Raw genomic sequence first — 19287 nt, forward strand, 5'->3', positions numbered from 1 at the left:
GGCTGGTCCCGCCAGCTTCCACCCCTTGACTCCAGGCAGCAGGTGCCCCCCTGTCCCAACTTATCACAATGCCCACTGAGCCAAGGGTGAGGCCAGAGCACAGACCCCGGTCAGCTACGTGTTCCCCGCCCCCTGGGTGTGCCCAGTGGCCAGCGGCCCCGGGAGGGCTGTCGGAGCCCCCCCACAGTAGTCTTCACCACCCAGTGTCCCGGGAGCACATGCCATGTGTAAGGGCCCAGTGCTCGCAGTGGGTCAAACCCCAGCCCCCCAGGATGTGCCAGAAGACTAGAGAAGTGGGGGTGCACAGGGGAGGGTGTGGCTGAGGGGTCAGTAGCAGAGACTGTGGAGGCTTGGCACCCGGAAAGCCACTGGGTCCAGCAGAAACGTCAGCCACTGTCTCCTGATGCCACTGTGAACCAGGCTGGGGCTGTGGAGCCAAGCAGGTACCTGCTATGGTGTGGAGGCCTCTGCAGGGCAGCACCAGGGGAGTGCTCAGCTCCTGGCTGCACTGGGCCACAGAGAATGCGGGGCCTGGGGGGCTCGGGGCTCCACCAAGCAATGGGCAGATGAAGTCACCAGTCTCTGAGACGACTAAGGCGGGAGCAGGGGCAGGTCACGGAAACGTAAAGTTCTGCTTCGGGTGACATGTGGGAGCCCCTGAGGACCCCAGGGGATGTCAGGACAGCAGCTGACACGAGCCTCACCTCCAGAGGGAAGGGACTAGCGCACAGGGTCCCTTGGGACGTCAGCCAAGGCACCGCTGTGAGCACACACATGCGGACGCTCACACGGACACACGCAGACACACATGTACATGCACACGTATGCACATGGCACAGATACAATCACAAGCAGGCCCCTGGGCCCACGTGGAGGCATGCACATACACTGCAGAAAAGCTCAGGCGGCCACAAGGGAGCCGCGCGGAGCAGTGGCCAGCAGGGGCACTCACTCGTAGAAGTGCGCCTTGGAGATGGACAGGAAGCTGCAGTCCCGGTTGGCCCTGATGGTGAAGATGAGGGGCTCGCCCGTGAGCACCGCCAGCTGGCCCACCATCTCACTGGGCCGTGCCATGAACAGGAACGTGTCCTCCTCGCTGTCAATCTTCCGCTGGTACACATGCAGCAGCCCCGAGACCACGAAGAGGATGCTGGTGTCCTGACAAAACACAGACACGGGAGGAGCTGGCAGCGCCCCCGAGCCCGGGCCAGCAGCGGGCAGGCCGCCATGCTGCCTTCACCGCACGGCTCCGGCAACCGGCCCCGGGCCCAGACTCGCTGGGAATGTCGGTCACTTATCACCAGCCACAGGGCACGAGCCCTCTCTGTGCCTCTGGTCCACAGCAGCCGCCCAGCCCCGGAAGCATCTACACGTCGAGTTTCTCCCCACAAACATGCCAGCAGCTCAGCACTGTGCAAGGCGGAGACACAAGCTCGCCCCTGAAAGCGGCTAAAGCCTGTGGTAAAACGACCTCCCCCCCGCCCCCGCCCCGGCACACAGCACATATTCTCAGGGCCCAGCGTTCACAGATGTGCCTGTGAAACCAGTCTGAAGCAACCCCTGTCAGGACCCTTCCTCATGTGCTCACCCCACCCCGTGGGACCCCTCTCCCTGGTCTGAGCAGAAAAGGGTGTGTCAGAAATGGAAAAAATGAAAAGCAGCTGTGCCAGGCCCCACAGGGCTCTAGGGGCTGGGGGCAGGCGGAGGCGGCCCCTGCTCCAGCGTGGCCTCTTGGGGGTACTGGGTGCTGTGGAAGGCCCAGGACAGGCTTTCTCACAGGGCCCGATGGCTGGGGGCCAGCCAGCAGCCTGCCTCCCTCAGGAAAAGCCAGGCCTTTCCCCTGTCTTGTCCCCAGAGAACAAGAGAAAGGACAGAGGGGAGGGGAAGAGGCCTGGGAGGGTCTCCACCAGGCTGGCTCTCTGTGCCCCCCACCCAGCCCCCCAGGGCTGCTAGGTGGTCTGCCTCCTCAGCACTGGCCCCGGTGGCCATGCTCCGGGGAAAGCCCGCACAGGAAGGGGACCTAGGTCAGCCTGCTCGCTCAGCAAGGAAGGCCCTCCTCACCACTGCTGCTCGACCAGCAGATGCAGGACTCCTGCCCCCAGCCGGCACAGGGCTGGGGAGGGCGGCCTCACCACAGGAGGCCGGAGAGACGGCCTCTGCCACCCGGCAAAGCAGGGTTCTAGGGAGCAGGAACTACACGCATTTGTGCTCACTCAGTCGTGTCCGACTCTTCGCAGCCCCATGGACTGTAACCCACCAAGCTCCTCTGTCCATAGGGTTTCCCAGGCAAGAATACTGGAATGGTTGCCACTTCCTGCTCCAGGGGATCTTTCCGACCCAGGGACTGAACCCAGGTCTCTTGCATCTGCTGCACTGGCAGGCAGATTCTTTGCTACTAGCCTCAGCTGGGAAGTCCCACATTCATTTATGAGAAACAAAACTATTTTTCATCTATATTAGGTTTGAGGACTGAGCAAACAGTGCTTCCTCCTGTACCTGACTTCCTGAGTGAGACTGGTAACAGCAACGTGGATGTGCAGATGGACACGCCCATGCTGGGCTGGACACTGACCGTCAATAGGCCTGCAGACGGCTGCACAGGCCTGAGGGCAAGAGCCTGTCTGCGCTCAGTGCCAGCGGACCACACGCCGTGTGTTCACTGGGTCCAGAGGGCCACGCGGAGGCTGCCTGCTCTGAGCTCCGCCCAGTGCCAGCGCCAGTGCTGGGGCCCGGGTGGTCTGGGGTCCGGGTGGTCTGGGGCCTGGGTGGGCCACTCTCGGAGGCTCCGCCTTCCCTCACCTGGTCTCCCTGCCTCAACACCACCGTGCCCCCTGGGACGTGGAGAAGCGCCACCCGGCCATCTAACAGTGAAGGGTCCTAGAAACAGAAACACAGGGTTAGGACAGGGAGCACAGAGAGACAGGCTCCTGTGGAGGCTGCACACGGCCCCCAGGCGGACGCACAGCCACAGGGTATCGCCAGCCCTCAGAGGACCACCCGTGGAGACGGGCCTGGAGGGTGCCATTGGCGACAAGCTGGTACTGTTGGCTCAGGACAGATGGACATCAGTGTGACAGCTGAAAACAGACACGCACGCCACCGCTGCGTGCAGCCGCGCGATGGAGAGAGGCCGCCGCTGCCGCGAGAGGGCGGCCGGCTGGCTGTGAGGCGCAGGCCTGGCGGGCAAGCGTCCTGATTGGGCGCCCTGTCCCTACCAGCTGTGCTAGGAGCCCTTCACAGCACGCTCAGGAGACACCCAGGGTCTTGTGAGGAGAGAAACCCGCCAAGGAGCACCGAGGGCGTGGAAACGCCAGCTGTGCTCACAGTGACAGCAGAACAGAAACATGGAGGAAACGCACTAGCCGCCTCTGGAGAGGCGCGCGCGCGTGCAAAGCCGCTGCAGCTGTGTCCACTCTTTGCAACCCTGTGGACCACAGCCTGCCAGGCCCCTCTGTCCACGGATTCTCCAGGCAAGAGTACTGGAGTGGGTTGCCATGCCCTCCTCCAGGGGATATTCCCAACCTGGGACTGAACCTGCATCTCTTGTGTCTCCTGAAATGGCAGGCGGGTTCTTTACCACTAGCTCTGCCTGGGGAGAGGACACCTATGGTACCTAAATCACCAGTTCCAGCCCTGCAGAGCCAAGGTGGCAGGAGTCTAAGCCCGGGCTTTGGGGCTGCCAGCCGACTCCCACAGAGGAAGATGGACGCCACGTGCCTCCTGACCAAGAGCAAGACCTGTGCCCAGTTCCCCCACCACAGCGGGCGGGGGCCAGCCCAGCTGCCAGACATGAGGACGATGCAGTCTCTGGATAAAGGACAACAGGGGCTTTAGAGAAGAGGCTGGAGAGCCCACCAGCCCCCACCACTCAGCACCTTTAGGAGCAACCTGGACAGGAAAAGACTGAAGGACTGTTGTTGCATTTGGGGGCAGGACGGGAGACTGCGTTGTGTTTAAGCAGCCTGTATCTTTTCGGGAGGAATACTGAAGCGGTTGCTAAACGGGACGCTGGGCGTGGCTGCGCAGGGGGCGCCGTGGGGGCAGACGGGCTGGCTGCGTGAGCTCATCGGCTCTGCAGGACGGCGGGGCCCACCCTCCTCTCCTCTGCCCGTCTTGTACGGTCTCAAAATACAAGTTGGTTGTTTTTTGTTTTTCAAGAGAGACTGAAGAGACAGAGCGCCACCCGCAGCGCGTGGACTCACTCAGACCCTGACTCGCAGGCGGGAACGGGAGGCCCTGACTCGCAGGCGGAACGGGAGGGAGGCCCTGACTTGCAGGCGGGAACAGAAGGCTCCAGACAACGCGGAGACTTGCCGCCTCTGCGCCAGCAAGGAGGGAGCCGGGAAGACTCCACTAGTCCTAACAAGGGACGCTGAAAACCCTGAAAGGTCAACAGTTCTCAGACCCATGAGAGACGTGCTCGCCTCTCCCCGTGGAGACGTGGGGGTGCAGTAACAAACCCCACAGAGGGAAACCTCCATGGGCCCCAAGTGTGGAGGCTTAAGGAACAAGTCTGAGAGATGAAAACTCCAGGGACAGGTCACAGGCCCTCAGCCTTGTGAGGTTCTCCTCCAGGCGCCCTACCAGGTTCCCCAGAAAACAGCAGAGAAAAATCCCCTCAAGCCTCCAGGAGGGGAGGGGAAAGGAACCACTGTGAACTGGTCAACAAGACCTGCCCTCAGGGGAAACTAGTTGACCAGAGCCCCACGTGCTGGAGTCCATCTGAGCCTAACTGCCGGCGGAGAGGGGAGAGAACGCCAGCTCCAGCCTCTCCCACCGTCCTGTCTCCCAGAGAGGTCAGGGGTGAGACCAGGGAAGGTCAAAGTCCAGAAGCACAGACACACTAAAGACGGAGACCTCCTCTCGGCCCATACACCTCACCACCTCAATCACCAAAGAACTGGTGCAGCATGTCTTCCATCAAGAAAAAAATTACATGGCATACTAAAAGGCAAAAAAAAATTAATGTGAAGAGACAGAACAAGCACCAGGGTCAGACATGGCAAGGATGTTGGAATTATCCAACTGGAATTTAAAATAATTATGGTTAATATGCTAAGACTCTTGAGAGTCCCTTGGACTGCAAGGAGATCCAACCAGGCCATTCTGAAGGAGATCAGCCCTGGGTGTTCTTTGGAGGGAATGATGCTAAAGCTGAAACTCCAGTACTTTGGCCACCTCATGCAAAGAGTTGACTCGTTGGAAAAGACTCTGATGCTGGGAGGGATTGGGGGCAGGAGGAGAAGGGGACGACAGAGGATGAGATGGCTGGATGGCATCAGTGACTCGATGGACGTGAGTCTGAATGAACTCTGGGAGTTGGTGATGGACAGGGAGGCCTGGTGTGCTGCGATTCATGGGGTCGCAAAGAGTTGGACACGACTGAGCGACTGAACTAAACTGAACTGAATATGCTAAGGCTCTAAAGGAAAAGGAGACAGCATGTAAAAACAGATGGGCACTGTAAACAGAGAGATGAAAACTCGAAGGAAGAGCAAAAGGAAATGCTGGAGGCCAAAACCACTGTAATAGAAACAAAGGACGTTTCTGATGAGCTTATCAGCAGCCTTGACACAGCTGAGGGAAGAAGCTGAGCTCGAACATACATCAACAGAAAGCTCCAAACAGAAAAGGAAACAGGAAAACGACTGATAAAAACGAGAGCAGAACGTGAGAGGCCAGGGAGCAACTATAAAAGTACAGAGTGCATAATGGGAATCCGGAAGGAAAAGAAAGGGACAGAAGAAATACCTGAAGCAATAATGAATGAAGTTAGTGTCAGGCCAAACCACAGATCCAGGAAGCTCAGAGGACACCGACCAGGATAAATGTCAAAAAATGACACTGGGCATCCCATATGCAAACTACAGAAAAGCAAAGATGAAGACAACCCTGGAGGAAGCCAGAGGTAGCACTTGATTTGCAGAGGAACAAAGATAAGACTTACTTTAGACTTCGAAACCATGCAGGCAGGAAGAGAGCAGCAGAGTGTTTGAGAGAAAAACCCATCAACGTAGAAGTCTGTGCCCTGTGAAACTATTCTTCAAAAGTGAAGGAAACACAGATGTTCTCAGAGAAACAAAAATTGAGGGAATGTGTCACCTGTAGACCTAGATATGTTGGAAGAAGCTCCTTAGAGAGAAGTTAAATGCTGTAGGTCAGAAACTTAGATCTACATAGTACAGAAGGGAGAACACTGGGAGAGGAAAAGTAAAGATAAAATAAAAACTTGAATTGTTCTTAATTTCACAGGGAAGTTTATTTAAAATAACATTAGCAACAATGCTTTAGATTATGTGGCTTATACGAGTGTGAAATGAAGGCCATCAGTGATACGTACAGGGATGGGAGGGAGAGCGGGACTATTTTGTTATTATAGGCACTCACACTATCCACAAAGCAGATAGTGTTTAAAAGGGAAACTCTCATTCTGGCTGCACACTGAATACCTCTGACACCAAATCCTCCTCCAGCTCCTCAGGCACCACGTGTCCCAGACTCAGCTCTGACACTAACTACCTGGATTTGTCACCAGACCCACAGGTCAAGGGCTCAGTCCCGCAACACTGCCCCGTCTTCAGACACCAACTGCAAGAAGAGGGTCCTCAGGCTGCCCACGCTTCCGTCCAACCTGGCAACAAATCAGGAGTTCCCACAACTGTAATTTGCCAGAATGGCTCACATAACTCAGGAAAACACTGATGTTTACTAGTTCATTATACAGTTGACCCTTGAACAACATGGCTTTGAAAGCACAGGTCCACTTAAATGTGGATTTTTCTCAGTAAATACATATAATACTACATGATCTGTGGTTGGTTGAATACTGTGGACACAGAGAAAGTGAAAGTCGCTTTTCTGGCATTCCCATTATGCATGTTGTACCTTTAATAGTTGCCCCATGGCCCTTACATGTTCTTATATGCAACTCTATTGCATGTTCTTAGCTAAGATCCCACATGCCTCACAGTCAAAAAAGCAAAACATAAAACAAGAAATATTGTAACAAATTCAATACTTTAAAAAATGGTCCACATCCAAAAAAAAAAAAGACTTAAAGAAAAACTAAATATTTCAAATCCTAAAAAATGATGCTGTGAAAGTGCTGCACTCAATATGCCAGCAAATTTGGAAAACTCAGCAGTGGCCACAGGACTGGAAAAGGTCAGTTTTCATTCCAATCCCAAAGAAAGGCAATGCCAAAGAAAGCTCAAACTACCGCACAATTGCACTCATCTCACATGCTAGTAAAGTAATGCTCAAAATTCTCCAAGCCAGGCTTCAGCAATATGTGAACCGTAAACTTCCAGATGTTCAAGCTGGTTTTAGAAAAGGCAGAGGAACCAGAGATCAAATTGCCAACATCTGCTGGATCATCAAAAATGCAAGAGAGTTCCAGAAAAACATCTATTTCTGATTTATTGACTATGGCAAAGCCTTTGACACAAAACCAAAGCCTTTGTGTGGGTCACAACAAATGGTGGAACATTCTTAAAGAGATGGGAATACCAGACCACTTGACCTGCCCTCTTGAGAAATCTGTATACAGGTCAGGAAGCCACAGTTAGAACTGGACATGGAACAACAGACTGGTTCCAAATAGGAAAAGGAGTACATCAAGGCTGTGTATTGTCACCCTGCTTATTTAACTTACATGCAGAGTACATCATGAGAAACGCTGGACTGGAGGAAGCAAAAGCTGGAATCAAGACTGCTGGGAGAAATATCAATAACCTCAGATATGCAGATGACACCACCCTTATGGCAGAAAGTGAAGAAGAACTAAAGAGCCTCTTGTTGAAAGTGAAAGAGGAGAGTGAAAAAGTTGGCTTAAAACTCAACATTCAGAAAACTAAGATCATGGCATCTGGTCCCATCACTTCACGGCAAATAGATGGGGAAACAGTAGCAGACTTTATTTTTTGAGGCTCCAAAATCAATGCAGATGGTGATTGCAGCCATGAAATTAAAAGACACTTGCTCCTTGGAAGAAAAGGTATGACCAACCTGGACAACATATTCAAAAGCAGAGACATTACTTTGTCAACAAAGGTCCGTCTAGTCAAAGCTATAGTTTTTCCAGTGGTCATGTATGGATGTGAGAGTTTGACTATACAGAAAGCTGAGCACCAAAGAACTGATGTCTTTGAACTGTGGTGTTGGAGAAGACTCTTGAGAGTCCCTTGGACTGCAAGGAGATCCAACCAGTCCATACTAATGGAAATCAGTCCTGAGTCTTCACTGGAAGGACTGATGTTGAAGCTGAAACTCCAATACTTTGGCCACCTGATGCAAAGAGCTGACTCACTGGAAAAGGCCCTGATGCTTGGAAAGATTGAGGGCAGGAGGAGAAGGGGACGACAGAGGATGGGATGGTTGGATGGCATCACCGACTCAATGGACATGAGTTTGAGTGAACTCCAGGTGTTGGTGATGGACAGGGAGGCCTGTCGTGTTGCAGTCCATGGGGCTGCAAAGAGTCGGACACGACTGAGCGACTGAACTGGACTGAAATGGATGGGGGACAGTTATCTGGTGGACCAGTGGCTAAGACTCTGCTCCCAGTGCAAGGGGCTCGGCTCCATCCCCGGTAAGGGGACTAGATCCCACAGGCCGCAACTAATAGTCCACAGGCCGCAACCACAGACGCCAAGCACCACAACAAAGATCGATGGCCTTGCTACAACCAAGACCTGACACAGCCAAACACATAAATAAATTCAAAACAGAAAAAGCAGATGGGCAGGGAAAGCCCATCATACTAACACTAATCAAAGGAAAGCAGGAGGAGCCACAGGAACTTCAGACAGGAACATTCAGACTTCAGAAAAGGAATATTCTGGGGGATAAAGAAGGGTATGATATGAATATAATGATAAAGGAGTCAATTCTCCAAGAAGACATAACAATCCAATGTTGTTGTTGTTGTTCAGTCACTCGGTCGTGTCCAACTCTTTTCTGACCCCGTGGATTGCAGCATGCCAGGCTTCCCTGTCCTTCACTCTCTCCCAGATTTTGCTCAAACTCATGTCCATTGAGTCAGTGATGCCATCCAACCATCCCATCCTCTGCCGTCCCCTCTCCTCCTGCCGTCAGTCTTTCCCAGCATCAGGGTCTTTTCCAATGAGTCAGTTCTTCACATCAGGTGGCCCAAGTATTGGAGCTTCAGCTTCAGCATCAGTCCTTCCAATGAATATTCAGGACTGATTTCCTTTAGGATTGACTGGTTTGATCTCCTTGTAGTCCACAGGACTCTCAAGTCTTCTCCAACACCACAGTTCAAAAGCTTCAATCCTTCAGCACTCAGTCTTCTTTATGGTCCACCTCTCACATCCATACACGATCACTGGAAAAACCATAGCTTTGACTACGTGGACATCTGTTGACAAAGTAATGTCTGTGCTTTTTAATATGCTGTCTAGGTTTGTCATAGGTTTTCTTCCAAGGAGCAAGCATCTTATAATTTCATGGCAGCAGTCACCATCTGCAGTGATTTTGGAGCCGAAGAACACAAAGTCTGCCACTCCCTCCATTGTGTAACAATCCAACACATAATGCATGAATACTTAATCACAGAGCATCAAAGCACACGAGACGAAAACTGACAGAACTGTGAGGAAAAGCAGCTGGATCCACTACACAGCTGGGGATGTCAACACCCTTCTCTCAGAGACAGACAGACCCAGCAGACAGAGAATCTGCAAGAGTGTAGTTGAACTCAGTAATATAAGCTTCCGCCTTAGGAAACTAAAGAAAGAAAAGCAAATTAAATCCAAAGTAAGTAGGAAAAAAGAAATAATAAAAATGAGAGCAGAAACCAATGAAACTGCAAACAGGAAATCAACAGAGAAAAATCAACAACACTGAAAGCTAGTTCTTTGAAAAGATCAGTAAAATTGATGAGCCTCAGACTTCCAGCAACTGAGCCTCTGCACCCGCAGTACAGGCAGCGCGGGTTTGCCCCCGGCTGCGGAATTAAGATCCCACATGCCACGCGGTGCGACCAAAACAATGGACAAACCTCTGTCTCAGCTAACCAAGAAAAAAAGAGATTGGTAACAAATTATTAACATCATAAACAAAAGAGGTGCCTTCACTACAGATGCCATGGAAATTAAAAGGATAGTCAAGGAATACTATAGCAACTCTATGCTCACAAAGTTGACCACCTAGATTAAACCAGCCAATTCTTTGAAAGACACAATCTGCCAAATTCACACAAGAAGAGAGAGACAACCTGAATAGGCCTATATTTATTAGGAAATTAAGTCAACAATTAATCACCCTCAAAACCGGAAAGCACCAGGCCCAGAAGGATTCACTGGCAGCTTCTACCAAACATCCAAGGGGGAAAGTATACCAGTTCTCTGCAAACCCTGTCAGAAAACAGCAGCAGAAGGGATACCACTTAACTTATTCTATGAGGCCAGCATTTTCCTCACACAAACACCAGACAAAGACATTACAAGAAAAGAAAACCACAGATCAATATCTCTCGTGAACATAGATTCAAAAATTCTCAGCAAAGCATTTAGCACATTGAATCTAACAACATATAGAAAGGATTATACACAACAAGCAAGCAGGATTTATCCCAGGTGCACAAAGCTGGTCCAACGTCCACATCAACAGGCTAAAGGAGGAAAGTCACATGATCCGACCAATAAACGCAGGAGAAGCGTCTGACAGGACGGTGGCAGCGGTGGTGAAGAGCGCCCCGCCGGTGCAGGAGACAAGAGAGACCCGGGCGCAACCTCTGCGTCGGGAAGAGCCCCTGGAGGACAGCACGGCACCCACTCCAGCATTCTTGCCTGGAGAACCCTACGGACAGAGGAGCCTGGCAGGTACAGTCCATAGGGTCGCACATGGTCAGACACGACTGAAGCGACTGAGCAAGCACACACGCAATACGCATGCACGATAAGCACTCTCAGTAAACTATAACGGAGGAGAATTTCCTCAACTTGATAAAGGATATCTACCAAAAAATCTACAGCTAACATCATACTCACTGGTGAGAAAAGCAAAGCCTTCCCACTAAAATCAGGTATAAGGCAAGGATGTCCTCTCTCATCTTTCCTTTTCAACATTATACAACATTTCTTGTAACACAAGAAAAGGAAATAAAAGGCATAAGGACTGGTAAGGAAGACATAAAACTGTTTTTGCTCATGGATAATGTGATTGTCTACAGGAAAAAATTTTAAAAAGAATCAACAACAACAAAAAATTCTTATAATAAGCAATTTCAGCAAGGTTACAGGATGCAAAGTTAACACACAAAAGTCAATTGTTTCCCTAAATACTAGCAATGGATAAGTGGGATTTGAGATTAAAAACACAATAACATTTATATTAGTACGCCTCCAAATGAAATAGTTAAGTATAAATCTAACAAAATATGTACAAGATGTCTATGAAGAAAACTATTTTATGTTTATGGAAAAGAAGACTCAATATTGTCATGACGTCAGTTCTTGCAACTGGACCTACAGATCAACGCCATCTCAGTCAAAACCACTGCAACTTATTCTGTTGTCATCATTCAGCTGCTAAGTTGTGTCCGACTCTGGGACCCCATGGACTGCAGCACGCCAGGCTTCCCTGTTCTTCACCATCTCCCAGAGCTTGCTCAAACTTGTGTCCATTGAGTCCGTGATGCCATCCAACCATCTCATCCTGTCCCCCTCTTCTCCTCCTGCCCATGGACAGCAAGGAGATCAAACCAGTCAATCCTAAAGGAAATCAACTGTGAATATTCATTGGAAGGACTGATGCTGAAGCTGAAGTTCCAATACTTGGACCACTTGATGCAAGGAGCCAACTCACTGGAAAAGTTATACGGTGGTTATTGAGAAACTGATTGCAAGGTCTACATGGAGAGCGAGAGGCCCAGACGGCCAACACAGCACTGAAGGCGGAAAGTCCCAGGACCAACGCTGCCCAAAGTCCCAGGACCAATGCTGCCCAACGGCAGGACTCTCTGTAGAGCTGCAGCTACCAAGACGGGGGGTGGAGAAATGCTGACAAAGAGGTCAACGCAACAAACACAGAACCGCAAAATAGACCCCTAAGTGCAGTCAAGTGGTCTTTGATGCAGGAACAAAGGCAGTAGTTAAATGGAGAAAAGAAAGCCTTGTTAACAGATGGTACTGGGACAACTGGACATCCACGTGCAAAAAATTAATCCAGACACAGACCTTTTACTCTATAAAAAAAATTAACTCAAAATGGATCACAGACCTAAGTATAAAATGTAAAGGTATAAAAATGCTAGAAAGATGACCATAGGAGAAAATCTAAATGACCTGGGATTGTGTGATGGGCAACACATATGTGACACCAAACCCATGATCCATGAAAGAAAGAATTCATAAGATGGACTTTATTAAAATTAAAAACTTCTGCTTGGTGAAAGACACTGTCAAGAGCATGAAAAGACAAACCAGAGACTGGGAGAAAACATTTGCAAAAGACACAGCTGATAAAGGACTTTTATCTAAAAATATAAAGAATACTTAAAACTCAACAATAAGAAAACGATATGTTTTTTTTTAAAAAGGGGCCAAAGACCTTAACAGACCTCTCACCAAAGAAGAATCACAAATGGCAAGTGAGCACGTGGAAAGCTTCTCCCCATCATGTCATCAGAGAGATGCGAATCACAACAGTGAGACGCCGCTACACGGCGATTAGACTCGGCCACGACCCGCGGCACTGGCAGCGCCGAGAGCTGCTGAGGACGGCAGCGCTGGGTGCTCGCCCGCGGCCGGCGGGGACGTGGACGCGGCACAGCCAGCGTGCAAGGTGGTGCGGCAGTTTCTTACAAAACTAGGCATCTGATACACTCTTACCATGTGATCCTGCCACCACACCCCTTAGTATTTACCCAAATGAGTTTAAAACTTAGGTCTACACAGGCGCATATCGCAGCTTTATTCGTAATTGCCTAAAGTTAGAAGGAAGCAAGATGTTCTCCAGTTGATGAATGGACAAATAACCTCTGGCCCCTCCAGACAATGGAATATTATTAAGCACAAAAAAAGACATGAACCATCGAGGTATGAAAAGACATGGAAGAAACTTGAACGCAAACTGCCAAGTCAGAGAAGCCTGTCTGAAAAGGTGGCCTACTCTGCATGCTCTGTGCATCGTGTGACTCCAGCTCCACGGCGTTCTGGAAAAGGCGGGGCTGCGGCACCAGTAAAAGGTCAGGGGTTGCTGGAGGCTGGGGCGGGTGAGCAGGAAGCACGGGGGGCCTCGGGGAAGCAACACCGCTCCGCATGAAGCAGCAACAGCGGGCACGTGTCAGCCCACCCTGTCCAAGCCCACAGGCGGCACAGCCGCAGCGAGCCCCACGGGGAGCTGTGGGCTCTGGGTGACGACGTCTCCAGGCAGGTGCCCGAACTGTGATGAGTGTCCCGGCTGGTGAGTACAGAGCAGGGGGTGTGCGCTCTCCAGGGGCAGCAGGGACACGGGAAACCTCCGCACCTGCTTCATTTTGTTGTAAACCTAAAACTGCTCTTCTCTAAAAAATAAAATCTGCTTAAAAGAATTTTAATAGTGGAAAAAAAACATTTCATGATGATAGTTGAGGAAACGTGAACACTGGTTGAGTGGGTTATGTATGAGGCCTTTTCAACACTTGAATTGTGAGAATGATACCATGGCCTTTAGAGAGGGCTGATGTGCAACGGTACAGTGTCTGAAATCTTCCAGGCAGAAGATAGCTGGAGGAGGGGTGAGGAGCAAAGTAGGAAAAAGACCAGCTGTGACAGAGGATTATTGGTTGGGTGACACATACCTGGGGGTGCATAAGGTTATTTCCACTATCTTTTTACATGTCTAGAGCTTTATATAATGAATAAGAACATAAAAAATAAATTCTGGATGTACCAATTATTGAATATGAAAAATAAAATAATACAAATAAGTTTGTTTAAAATTATTAAAATGAGACTGAGAAAATATCAACTAAAATAATCTGAAAATTTTATTGATGGATTAGATAAAATAAACAAAATTTTAAGCATAACTGAGGAATTCTGAAGTCCAGCTTTGGGGCATCTGGTTGGCCAAGACTTCTGGCAAAAGTAAAGAGAATGCCTTTCTGAAGGAAATAATGTCACCTTTGGTCTCATATAATTTCTACAAATAAACACTATATATAGCACAGTTACCAAGGAAAACCAGGTCCAGTCAGAGGTGAGACACCACAAGCCAGGGCCAGAGGGGACAAAGGACACAGAGCGACTCCAAGGGAGGGCGTCCACAGCAACACGCAGGCACGCGGGTGAAGCACACGGCAGCTGGGCTCGAGACAGCAAAGCCAAGAAGCAGCTGCCAGCATGGTAACGGGAGCGCCAGACGCAAGAATTCAATCCCAGCTTTACCAGCAGACCTGCTTCCGTCAGAAGAATTAGTGAACTTAAATAAAAACATTAACATTTCTATTTCTTTCAAAGATTTTATAACGAAAATGCAGAAGAAAGCAGAAAAGGCAATGGCACCCCACTCCAGTACTCTAGCCTGGAAAATCCCATGGACAGAGGAGCCTGGTGGGCTGCAGTCCGTGGGGTCACTAGGAGTCAGACACGGCTGAGCGACTTCACTTTCACTTTTCACTTTCACGCATTGGAGAAGGAAATGGAACCCACTCCAATATTCTTGTCTGGAGAATCCCAGGGACGGGGGAGCCTGGTGGGCTGCCGTCTATGGGATCGCACAGAGTCGGACATGACTGAAGAGACTTAGCAGCAGCAGCGGCAGAAGAAAGGGTAAGATTCATAATGGATAAATGAGAACATACATTCATTCGAGTCTCTGAGGGAGAAGAGAGGAAATGGACAGAGGCAATTCTTGGAGAGATAATGCTGATAATTGGTCAACAATGACAGAGAGACAGACTGAAGAGGCCCACAGAGTCTCGTGCACAATGAGTAACAAGAAACCCGTGCTCAGTGCTGTCAAAGCGACACTGCCTGATCCCAGAGAGCCTGTCTTGACAGCAACAGGGACAAGACGAGCACGCTCTCCTCCGCAGACGCTTGGGCCAGAGGCAGAGCGCTGCCGCTGACTGGCCACCAGGGACCCAGCCCAGGAGCCGTGAGCTGTCCCTCAGGAGGCTGAGTCCCACAGGAGGAAGGAGTCGCGCGCCAGCCGCTGCCTCCCTCTGCACGCAAGGTAGCTCCCCGCGCCCGAGAACTGGCACGCGTCAGCATCTGAACCAGACAGGCGGAGGCGCCCGTGTGCCCCAACGCTGGCCCGAAAGCTGCCCCAGTCAGGGGGCTGTGCTGTGCGTAGGTGCAGGTGGCAAAACCTTCATGAAAAACCCCCAGTTCCCGCACAGGGAGGCCAGGAAAGGAGGCCCCATGAGCTGAGGGGGGTGGGAGGCCCCATCTATCCCTGTTTTCTGGGGCTCAAGGAGGGCAGTCAGGCTACAGAGCCGCACTGCCCTGCGCGGCGCCAGAAGTAAGAGACAAACTGCAGAGGAGTCAGGCCAGATCCCAACAGAGACACTGGAGACAGAGCATGATTCTGAGCCAGCCAGGTAGTTGTGAGCAAAAATACATCAATCCAGTCTTCCCCTGCATCCCGCACAAAAATTAATCCCATCTGCTTTAAAACCTAAGAAAGGTGAAGCAGTAAAGCTTTTTGACGGCAATATATAAAAATATTTATGAACCCAAGGTAAGGAAATGTTTCTTAGGCACAAAAAGCACTAACCATAAGAGAAAAAAGTGATGCTGACTGCATTATGGTTACAAAGCTCCGTCCACCAAAAAGACCATTCAGAAGGCAAAAAGGCAAATCCCAGAGGAGACGACCATGTGCGAGACCTACGCAGCACAGGACTCTCGTTCAGAAACTGGAAAGAAACCCCAGAAGCCTAAAAGTAAAAGACAGAGAAACGGGCAGAAGGCTCCACATGCCTCCCCCACCAGAGGCAAAGACAGTAAGATGTGAGAGACTCAGTCCCACTAGCAACCAAGGAGATCGAATTAACGCTAAAAGCCAAGCCCACATCCCTACTTTTATCTAAAATGGAAAAGCCCCTGAATTCTGACTGCTGGCACAGAGCCCTCATCCACCAGCTTGGACAGGACACAGACCGCGTATGACTGAGCTCAGCACTGGCGTGGACGGAGTCTCTGGCCCAGGCAGTGGCATGGGCGCAGACTCAGAAGACGCACAGGACGCGTCCCTCTTACCCAGCGTATATGTGGGCGCTGGGCAGCCGTCCCCCAGGAGGAAGAGGGGTTGTGGCTGGGAGCACTAACAATCTAGTCTGGGACAAGGTGGTTTCATGCTTTTCTGTTTAGAAGGCATGCACAGCTCTTTATGTGAAGGGAAAAGATAAATAAAAAACATGTAAGTGATGACCGCACGTTTTTAACCCTTGGTTAGCATCGTGAGTGGTGCCCTGTTCCCTGTGAGCACCCGGAGGGCAAGGACCCCAGACTGCCCTGGGAGGGGGTCTGCGGAACACCGAACACCAGCATCAGGACCATCAGGACGCCGTCCTGAGCCCTGCCCGGGGGAAGGGGTAGCCATGGCCACCCCTACCCTGGAACAGCTGCCTGAAGAAGCGGGACTTCTGAGGACAGGGTCTCCAGGACAGGCAGACGCCCCCCGCCACCAACCCCAGCCAGAGGAGGCAGCGGGGTCACGCACATCCAGCTTCATCAGGGTGAGCAGGTCCTGTGTGGCGGCTCTGAGGATGGAGTCTGTCTTCTTGCTGGTGACAGACTCGTCCAAGCTACCGTCCGAGTTGGGGAGGACAGCCGATGGGGTCTCTGGAACAACCACACTCTTCTTGGGCTGGAGAAGAACACAGGCAGCGTGATCAGAAGGGTGCGGGTGGCCAGCCAGCCCGGGACCTGACCCAGAATGGGCCAGCAGGGAGCTCAAGCGCAGAGGGTTGGGTAGGCGGGGAGCTGCCTACCTTGCTGGCCACAGCGCCCCCGGGGTGCTCTTCTGTGTGTGGCAGGACCCGGGCTCGGTCACACGCCACCCTCAAATCTGAGGTGGCACCTGCTGGGGCCCCTGCAAATGGAGGGGAGACTCAGGATGCTCCGCTGCTGCCCTGTACACACCGGGTCCCGTGCACCCACCCAGGGCAGGGCTGGCTGAGCGCACAGACCCGTAGGTGACACTAGAGAAAGAGCAGCCTCAGGCCCTCGCAGAAAGCTGCGGTCACAACCACACGGCACGCGAAGGACGGCCAAGCCCAGCCCCAGGCAGAGCGGGAGGAGCATGGCGGTCCGCTCCCACTGGACCGGCGGAACCCGGGAGGCGGGAAGGAGCAGCTGTGGGTCTGCCTACGGTTTGAGAGCAACTTTGCCTCAGTACCACCCTTCACGGGGCAAATGAATGCAGTTTGTACTCGTATGAAAAAGTAAAAAATGGATTATTAACAGGAACCAGCTATTCCCTTCTCCAGGGAATCTTCCTGAGCCAGGGATCAAACCTGAGTCTCCTGCATTGCAGGCAGATTCTTTACCATCTGAGCCACCAGGGAAGCCCCCTACAAAGACCGATACCCACTAATTTTTTAAACATTATGTTTCATAGGAAAATATTTAAATCTGTATAGATATTTTCTTATATTAATAAGGTTCTGAAATGTTTAAAACAAACACAGCAGTTAATAACTACTTTTGTCCATCCTAAGAAACTATGCACTCATAGTATTTTATTATAATAATTTTATATACATACCAACATGCTGTACTGTTATATCATTATTTATTATTAATAAGCCAAAGCATTATCATACCAGTATCTATTTGAAAAATAAAACCCAACCACACTCCCCGTGATAAACACATGCATATATGAAAAGTCATACATTTCTACATTGACCTGCTGTTCTACTCATACAATCTATAAAACTTTAAAATGTTGAGTATTGCTTGCCAGTTTATGGAATTGGATCTGCAGTTGGTTAAATCTGTGGATGTGGAGCCTGAGGGCCCATCTGAGGCCATCTGACTGCACTGCACCCTTCATACGAGGGACTTGGGCCTGGTACCCACTGCAGGTTTTTTAACCAATCCCCCATGGAAGCCAAGGGATGACTGAGTATATTTCAGATTTTTGCCAGAATCATGTCCTCTAAGAGAGCATTATCTGTACAGACCAGAGGAAAGGTAAGTCTGTCCCTACGCGGATGTTAACTAGGTATATTCATGGAACTGGATACTTCACACTCAGGTTTTGTTATACATGGATTGCTATAATTTTTAGTTATCTGTTATTTATTTTATCTGAAAAAAAATCACTAAACATGTTTTTAATATGGTGGAGCAAATGGATAACACATAGAAGAAATATATCCCAACCCTACCCACTTCAGACAAAGGATTCAATTCTAGGTGAGTATGAAAGATAAAGGGCTTCCCTCATAGCTCAGTTGGTAAAGAATCCGCCTGCAATGCAGGAGACCCTGGTTTGACTCCTGGGTTGGGAAGATTGGCTGGAGAAGGGATAGGCTACCCACTCCAATATTCTTAGGCTTTCCTTGTGGCTCAGCTGGTAAAGAATCCACCTGCAATGAGACTGGAGCGACCAGACAGTCTTGTGGCACTGGTGAGGGTGTGAACCAGGCGAGCACTAGGAGCCCCAGCAGCGCCTCCCAAGCGACGCACAACACACCTGCCCTCGCCACTCGGCAGTTCCAAACAGATAACACGTGTCCCATGGACACACGGGTGCCGTGTGTGTTCACAGTGAGACAACGCTTCACACTGAGAATGCTGTGTTGCCACACGGCACTTTGAGGCCACAAACACCAGGCTGAGCAGAAGCCAGACTCAAAGCCAGTCTCAGGGTTCAGAGGTCAGGGGAATGCGAGGGCACAGGATGACAACCTCACTCTGCTGAAAGGAACTGTGGGGTCCCCAACCGGGGTCCCTTCTGGGTGCTGGCCTCACAGGGGAGCTCGGTTTATGCAAATTCATCCAGAGTCCCCGAGGGCTTGCACATTCTGTATACACACTTTACACAACCATAAACAGTTTATGAAAATAAAGAATAATTTGCTAATTGTGAAGAAACAGATAAATACACAAACAGAACATAGAGATTCCTCAACAGTAGCTCCAAGTAATGAAGCATCCAGGACAGGCAGATCCCCAGACAAAAGCAGGTGGGTAGTGAGCAGCCAGGAGCCGGGAAGTGATGGCTGACGGGTCAGGGGTTTCTCTACCAGGTGACGAAAATGTGTTGGAATTAGGTAGTGGAGGCTGATGTTCAACTTTGTGAAAATACTGAAAACCACTAAAA

At 50.5% G+C, this 19287-nt stretch overlaps 1 protein-coding gene across 14 annotated transcripts in view; it reads right to left on the bottom strand.

Annotated features, from left to right (window-relative positions):
• The window catches only part of PNPLA7 (patatin like phospholipase domain containing 7), an 82100-nt gene that overhangs the window by 28688 nt on the left and 34125 nt on the right, over positions 1-19287 (bottom strand). For all 14 annotated transcript variants that reach the window (XM_055541700.1, XM_055541701.1, XM_055541695.1 and 11 more), the window contains 4 exons: positions 16946-17046; positions 16675-16821; positions 2800-2877; positions 953-1158 (listed from right to left, as the gene is read on the bottom strand). In XM_055541700.1, the coding sequence (XP_055397675.1) occupies positions 953-1158; positions 2800-2877; positions 16675-16821; positions 16946-17046 (532 nt within the window). The remainder of the gene's footprint in view (positions 1-952; positions 1159-2799; positions 2878-16674; positions 16822-16945; positions 17047-19287) is intronic.

Source organism: Bubalus kerabau, chromosome 11 (assembly GCF_029407905.1).
Source record: "Bubalus kerabau isolate K-KA32 ecotype Philippines breed swamp buffalo chromosome 11, PCC_UOA_SB_1v2, whole genome shotgun sequence".
NCBI classification, from domain to species: Eukaryota; Metazoa; Chordata; class Mammalia; order Artiodactyla; family Bovidae; genus Bubalus; species Bubalus kerabau.